Raw genomic sequence first — 8138 nt, forward strand, 5'->3', positions numbered from 1 at the left:
CTTTTATGGCTTTCTCGCTTTGTTTTTGGCACTCGGCGAATGTTTTGAGCGCTTTTCTTGCACACTCATGACAACCGACAGTCGCCGCTGAGAGAGGCTCTCCCCGCTCCCGTTCCCCTTCCGCTCCCACGCTCCCGGTGTAGCCGTCTCTCTTCCGCTCGCACGGCTTCCGGAGCGAGCGGCGGCCGTCGAGCGGACCGACCGGCGGTTGGGCGTCCGCCTCCTCATTAGTATGCTCATAGTAACCGAGGAGTTCAGTCCGTCAAAGACAGCCAAAGGCGAAAAAAGTTGCGAAAAAAGAAGGAAAAAGGCTGCGAAAAAAGCGAAGCGAGGAAGGCGACGAGAAAGCCACTCCAATCCACTTCACTCCACTCCACTCCACTCCACAAAACAACAGTCTACTCCACTCCACGCTCGGCATCGCCACGCTCTCCACCCGGCGAGAAATCGACAGCGACTTTGACTTCGACGGCGGGCCATTCGATCGGATCGGAATCAAATCATAGCAGACAGTCGAAGGCAGCGCGTCGACACTTAACGCGATAGTTCCTCCTGCTCCAACAAAAAGATAAAAAGATACAAAGATACATCCAATCGCCAACTTGCCAATCCGCGTTCGCCAAGTTCTTGTTATTATTTTTATATTTTTTTTGGTTACATTCTGGAAGCTTCCTTCCGGCAAAAAATCAAAAAGAAAACTACCAAGTAAAAAACCCAAGTGCGTGTCAACCAAGTACGAATTTTGTGCGGATTTCCCAGCCAACTATTTTTATGTAAATGGTGAGTACAGAAGTGACTACTTAAGGGGATTTTTGTTTTGTTTTCGTTTCGCTTTGCTTTGTTATGTTGTTTGTATGGCTAGGAAGAGAGCGGAACTTACCTGTGCGTGCCTGGTTTCCTGATAAGTGCACAGGTGTCTGAGCGAATGGCGCTCGACACTTGTGGCCAAAAGTTCTCGCAAAAGGGCTGTAAGGGTCCGAGGAAGGGCCGTGGTGTCACGTAGCCCCCATATGATGAAATTATTTGCTATAATGCTTTCATTATAATATCTTAGGGAACCAGGAATGGTTGCTTATCAACCGGAAGGGACCTTCCCAGCTTCCCGCTTTCCCATGATTCACTTGAAATAACTAATAACTTATGGATCACTTTCAGAATTTCCAGCTAGGGCATGAATCACAAATATGTTGTAGCTCATAATGATAAATATGAAAAAACGTACATTTTTGGGGAAAGGATCAAGGGAAGAGTTATGGGATAAGACCCGCATTTCCCAACTACCTACGTCTGTCACCAAAAATTAGGAAAAGTACGAAAAACAGCCAAAGAGCGAAGCATGTGAAATTAATTTACACGTTACGTGCGGCGGGGGGTTTGGGTGTAGTGGATGCGTCAGCGGTAGAGGCAACCGGCGTCAGAGATTTGGCATGGACAGGGTCCGGACAGTCCAAGACTGTAAGAGCGATAAAGCCAAGAATTTCACAAAAGTTTGCAACAAGTTCCAGAAGTTCGTTGACCATGTTGGTCAGTGTAGACACCGCGCACACGCGTGCGGAGCCAGCAGGGCCTACCCCACCACCACCACCACCTGCCGATGGCGGTGGCCAATGGCACCGCCAGTCGACCTCCACCCGACACACGATGATTCAGCCAGAAAACAGAAAATCAGAAATTGCGGCCAAATAAAGAAATTTATTTTTAATTTTAAATAATTATGTCAGCCAGATAAAGACAGCAATACACATAGAGCTAAAGCGCAAAGCGATAACAACAATAACAATAACAAATCACGCACGCTTCGGGCCCCCAAACAATTGCGATTATAAATGTGCATATAAGTATGTGTGTGACTTTATGTCCAGTGGGAATCCCCGAACAGCCGAACGAACAATCATCATCAACGCGCTTCACCCACACACACACACTCACTCACGTGTCTTTGGGTCCGCGGATTTTGGGTATTGGGTATTTGGTATTGGGTTTTCGGTTTTCAGTTTTTTGCCTTATATACGGCCAAAAAGTTGGCCAAGGGGGAGATAATATATAACCAGTCGGTTCAGTTGTCCGCGCGTTCGTCCGTTAGTCTTGACTTATGGTAATTGCTGTCTCGCTTTGGGGGAAGATTTCGGAAGATTTCTGTAGATTTCGGAAGATTTAAGCCAGCCCTCATAGATATAACCTGTTGTCCGACTTTTCTTATGCTAAATATAAGCCAAAGTTTGACGTCAAGGTTGCCGCGAAGAACGCAGGTGAAAGGGTTAAGGGCTTAGTTTTGTTTATATTTATTTTTGATTTTTTTTTTTGATTTCTTTTCATTTTTTTCTTTTGTAGACGGCAGCTGACCCACCGCTCGACGTCAGCAGGAGCAGCAGCAAAACGGCCAGGACAAGGAGGCCGCCCCTCGTGGATCGACGTCATCCGAACAGGATCTGTTCGCTGGCCACGCTCGCCTTGCTCATGTGCCAATTATATATGGCTTTCGGCGGCATCGGTGGCGATGGGGCCTTTGGGGGCGTCTCGGCTGCCCCATCTCTGAGTACCGCCGTTACCATGGCCCCGCTGAAGCATCTGCAAAAACGCTCGGGTGTGAACTTCAAGGCGACCTTCCAGCAGCTGCTGAACGCCAGCAGTACGCACCTGGACTGGGAGAACACCTGCAACAGCAAGCCAACGGGCCTGGTTGAGAAGCGCAACAAGACGAAGCGCTGCAAGAAGCGGCACATGGTGGGTACACAAAATAAACCATTCTTTAAATAATTATTTTATTTAATTTTGTAATACTTTTTTTATTATTTATATTTTTATTACAGATCCTGCAGAAGTTGCAGCGGCAAACGGGCCGCGAATTGAGGGGCCTTCAGGTCGAGGACAGCCAAAGGACCCCGGTCGAGAATATGAACACGTTGGCCAGGAAGAACATAAGCGCCCTCAACATACGCAAAATGAAGAGGTATCAGTTCCACATGCGCAACTACACAACGTTTTTGCCCCGGCTGAGCAACAGCAGTAATCAGGTGAGTTGTCCCAAGATCTCTCTCCAGACCCTGGAGATGGGGTGTGAATACAGCATTATTATTGGATCATTTACAAACATCAAACACTCGGTCGGTGGGTTGAGGGGCGGCTCTTCTGTTGCCAGGCAGCTAGGCAGATAGATAGATAGGTGATAAAAAAAAAAGAGAGAGGGTCACGTGAGGCCTGCGTAGGTGCAAACAGACCGTCACAAGTTAATGGCGAGTGGAGCGGTCATATGAGAAGGAATCGTGCCGTTGGCCAGCGAGAGTAGTCACTGTAGTTCGATAAACAGAACCGGGAGAATCTTTAAGCTAAGCCCACAATGGTCGAGGGCGTAGGTTTAAGCTTACTAAGACAAGTTTTTTGTAACTAGAAAATACTAGCATCAACTTTACGAGCGCACCTCGTTCGATTCGTCAGCCGCTGGCCGGCATTTCGCATTTCGGGACGCCCCATTAACCGTCGATTTGCATTGGCAAGAAACAACAACAGCACGAGGGAAAACATTAGCAATCGATGCCATAACCACATTAAGATTAAGAGCAAATTGACGGCGCGCGCGCGCTTTTTTCCCCTTTTCCCCTTTCGAATATTGTTTAGATAGATCCCCCCTCGAATCGGCCTTGATCCAAGATCACGTTTTTTGGCTGCGGCACCCCTTGTATATATTGGATCGATCCGAATTGAAGCCGAATCAAAGTTAAAACTGAATATGAGGCTCCTCAATTGCGAAGTGGTTAATTCGTTGCACAAACAAAACATAAAATCAAAATCAAGCGGCACATTTTATTTACGCTTTTCTGACAAGTAAACAACAACAAACAGTGGCTAATCAAATTTTCAAATTGGATTCGGCATCAATATCTGAATTATGAGAGTTATTGGCGTCGATGGATAGAGGAAAGTAATGAAATATGAAGCTTTTTTTTCTTAGGGGTCTGGGAATTCGGAAATAGTTTCGCCCTGGCATGGGAAATGAGCAAGCCCAGCTGAGGAAAAAACCGAGCGAGGTGACCGATAAGCCGAATTGCCAGTGAATAATGTCGCTTCGGAGGGAGTGTATGGGGTGTATGTAGGCTAGAGAATGTTGAATGTTTGTTGGCTCAGGAATGTAGGAGCCAGTATTCGCGGAATAATTGACTAATCGCCTCGTCCGGCTTATCGGGGCGGCGGGTACGAGTCAATACATACGTGACCACAGCCCCAAAAAGGGTCTAACCCAGATCTAGGCGAGGGTCGTTCGGTTGGTTCGAGTGATCGAGTTCCAGTGGGGGTGGATCGATCGAGATCGGTTCGGTTTTCGACGTGCTAATTCGGAGGTGTCCGGGAAAGTTTCGTGTAAGACAGAATTATCTGCAGATAACCAGATGAGGGTAGTTCACTTGGCATGGTCATAAATGCTTTATAGGGCCCACCACTAAAAACCAGAGAGCCAACATCTTGACCACGAGATCTGCCGCATCACCTCAAGTCAGCCAAAAGTCACGATCAGAGTACAGGTGTATCTCAAAGGTCGCCGTTTTTTACTGCTTAGCCAACATCCCATAGTCATAGTCACCGTCCATTCATTTCATTCATTTGCCGATTCACTCAATCTCCTATTCAGGGCGATGAGCGAAGTTTGGCTTTCGCTGAAATTTCTCAATTGTCGTCATAGTTGGGGAAAAGTACCCGAACCAGGGACTACACTGTGAGAAAACTGTGGTAACTTGAATGGAAAAAGGCAAGCCAAAGCGTAGAAAACTATGGTTACTTCAGTAAGGTCTAGATTCTATATTCTTTTACTGAATGTTTCTTGAGATTGCAAATCTCTTTAAAATCATAATATATTAAATATAATATTTTCCTGAATGTTTCTTGAGATAGCAAATATCTCTAAATTACAACACAGCCGTAGGACTTTAAAATCATAAATAAATTCATAAGCTTTTCTCGCTCTGTAACAAACTGGGGAACTTGCCACTCGGGATGCGTGTCAATATTTGGCCAATATCGGCTACGTCAATGCCAATTGTGCCAACTAATTGTTGACATCCCCGAACGGAACGGAACCCAGTACCCAGTACCCAGTACTCAGTGCCCAGTGCCCGGTGTCTAGTGCCCCGTACCAAGTACCCAGAACGGAACCCGATCCGATGACGAGGTGCCAAGACGGACGACTGATAGAAGAGATCTATTTTTAGTTGGATCGTTTCGATACCGAGAAGCGACGGCCTTTTGACGTCACATGTATATATTTTTCGCACATATTCGTAAAAAATATAACTGCTGATAGGGGATAGGGGATCGAAACGAAACACAGCGGATCGGAAGAACGAAGGAGCTTAACGATAATATGTTTGAGCACTTTTCAACGCTCATTTATTGTAAATGACACACTCGCGTTTGCATTACGATGATGGGTCTGTGGGGACGTGGGAACGCGGGACGTATACGTGATATGTGATTCATGGCGAGCAGTGCCGTGGATTCCCCCGAAAACCCAAGCGAGAGGGAGCGAGAGAGGGCGAGAAGTGAGACGTGAACCGTGAGCGGCATGAATGAAACGAAGACCCGACTATACGAATACGTCACGAGCGGCCAGCCGAAGCTTAGCCGAGAACGCAAGAAACAGTTACGAGAGAGCGCCGAGCGTTCGGCTCGATTTTCACTTTCAGCCGCCGGGCAGATAAAGTTTTAGTACGAGAGGGGGAAGAGAAGGGGGAGGGAGAGAGGGTAGGGTGGCAGGGGGAGCGGGATAGCGGGCAGCAGGCAGCGCGGGTTCAGTCAACCCAAAACAATCGAACTATAGGACGGTCTATATAACATATAGCCACTATGTTTGCCAGTATAGATACGCGAACAACACGTTCGTATATCTAATACTTTAATTTTACAATTCCATGGTGGGAACTTTATGACCGGTACTATAATATCATTAAAGGTTTTCAAGGTTCAATAACACAGACCTTCAAATATTTATCTATAATTTCATTTTAAAACTAAAATTGATCATATAAATCGTGGGATTTAACTATGAAAATCATTTAAAATTAATATAAATGATTAAAATAATATCTTTAAAATATGTACCGGCTATAAATTCAGTTATTTTAAAAGGTTTTTAAAAATATTTCGGCTTTACGATAGAACTCCTCGTTTATAACAGATCTCGTAAAATTTAAAATCTAAAATTGATAAAATTTTTAAAAAAGGGTTTTTAAAAATATGTGCCCGATAGAAATTCAGATACTTTAAGATTTCTTATAAAATATTAAAAGGTTTTTGAAAATATTTCGATTTTACGATAGAACTCCTCGTTTGTAACATATATCAATCAAATCATATCTTACATGTGCTATTTTTGTCCTGGCCAACCAACTAACCCAAGCCCCATCTTCTGTTTTCAATTTGCAGCTGAACCTGCGCCACGTGCACCGCGACCTGCAGCACTTCGTGGGCACCTTCACCTACCTGCGCAACGCCAAGATGCACTGGGACGTGGTCAACCTGCAGGCGCGGAGCGTGCTGGCCGACGAGCTGGGGCGGCTGCGCAAGTCGGCGAGGGACATGCTCTGCAGCGTGGAGGACGTGATCAACCTGACCAACCTGCTGTACGCCCCCAATCCGCGCAAGAAGCTGCGCCACCAGAAGCGGCGGCGGCAGGCCCAGCCGGTGGTGACCTTCAGGATCCAGCCGCGAGCCGTGATGGAGAAGTGGCTGAATCAGTTCAAGTCCAATCCCGTCGAGCTCAACCAGCAGGCGACCTTGGCCGCCCGCGGCGTGGACGTACCGCCGCCGGCCGACTCCACGGATCTGGCCAACGATGCGCTGTTCGCCAAATTCAAGTTCGTGCAGTACATGAAGAGCATCCGCGTGATTCTCAGCCGTCAGCGGCAGCGGAAGGGTTGCAGGGTGAGCCCCACCCCCAAGGCGGTGACCCCAAGGAGCCAGATCGAAAGCTAAAGGAGAGAAAAAAACTCAAAACCGGTGAAACCTCCATTCCAGAAAACGAGGCTCATTCCATGAAGACATCCTTAATTTATTAAACATTCTATATTTATTACTCACGCCACCATACCTCTCACGACGAATCACGAGGAATCCCCGACAATCCCTAGGCTATGAATGAAAACCGAATAAGTAATGAGAACAACCAAACTAAAACCGAATGAAGATACCCAGTTTTCTCGATATCTCAAGACGAATGTAATTCTTTTTTTTTTTGACCCTATAATAAGTAAGTTCTATTGTATTATTTATATATACTATATGTCGTCAACTCGCCAACAATCTGCCGCACATTCCGCTAGATACTAAGTGTACTAAGATATACTTTGCCTTGTATTACGATGCTGTGATAGTAGATGATTAAAGTGAAAACACAACGCTCCACGATGGCCCATAAGAGCTATGAAAGATATCTCCCCCGATTATATACACGGATATACCTATACCTAAAGATATATATGTACGATTATACACACCTCGATGTAACTTAGCTTTGTTTAGGTATTAACTTTTTAGACATCAAATACAAACAATTGAAAGTACAAAAGTGTGTGGAGAGTTTACCTGGGTGGTCGAAGGCATGGGGATCGGGGATCCCTAACTCTACTGGCGCCATATCAATTACACCCGGAATATAAATATATTCCCACCGAAATTGCGCATACGCACCGTTTTGGGAGGAGAGCCCCGAAGAGTAAGAGAGACATAAAAGTGTCCAAACAATTTCCTTTTACGATCCTCGCCGTGGCTTTAATTGCAGCAGAATTACGCGGCATTTATAGACTTGTTCAAATATTTTATGAGCCATATAATAATTCTGTCTCTTGGGTTTTGGTTTTGGTTTTGGGCATGGGTATGGGTCACCTTTTTGTCCCTTTTGTCAGCTGCACACAAAACACCAGCGATTTAACGACAAGAAATGTTTGTCGCCGCTCTTGATTCTCTGTCTCCGTCTCCGTCTCCCTTCCCTTTCCCTCTCCAGAGATCTCCAATTCTTCCCGCCTTATCGCTGGGCCGGAATCTACGCGCGCACCTTCACTTCACCGAGGCCTGGATTTTTGATGTTCTCCTCTGCGGTTTGCCGGAGTACCCGAATCGGGTTTATCGCACACAATCAGCAATTGTCATTAATT

General features: G+C 46.0%; 1 protein-coding gene across 1 annotated transcript; it reads left to right on the forward strand.

Moving 5' to 3' along the window:
• The first annotated feature begins 258 nt into the window (after positions 1-258).
• Positions 259-7509, forward strand: upd3 (unpaired 3). The gene is made up of 4 exons (XM_070218901.1): positions 259-780; positions 2332-2724; positions 2811-3014; positions 6412-7509. Exons 1-4 carry the CDS (start codon positions 778-780, stop codon positions 6958-6960), a joined length of 1149 nt encoding a protein of 382 aa, XP_070075002.1. The 5' UTR covers positions 259-777; the 3' UTR covers positions 6961-7509.
• Positions 7510-8138: the final 629 nt, after the last annotated feature.

This window comes from Drosophila takahashii, chromosome X, assembly GCF_030179915.1.
Source record: "Drosophila takahashii strain IR98-3 E-12201 chromosome X, DtakHiC1v2, whole genome shotgun sequence".
In the NCBI taxonomy this organism is placed as follows: domain Eukaryota; kingdom Metazoa; phylum Arthropoda; class Insecta; order Diptera; family Drosophilidae; genus Drosophila; species Drosophila takahashii.

Excerpts from the sequence above, each read along its gene's own strand:
- upd3 (XM_070218901.1), top strand. Across the intron at positions 2,725-2,810 it reads GCTGCAAGAAGCGGCACATG|ATCCTGCAGAAGTTGCAGCG; the intron begins GTGGGTACACAA and ends TTTTTATTACAG. Across the intron at positions 3,015-6,411 it reads TGAGCAACAGCAGTAATCAG|CTGAACCTGCGCCACGTGCA; the intron begins GTGAGTTGTCCC and ends TTCAATTTGCAG.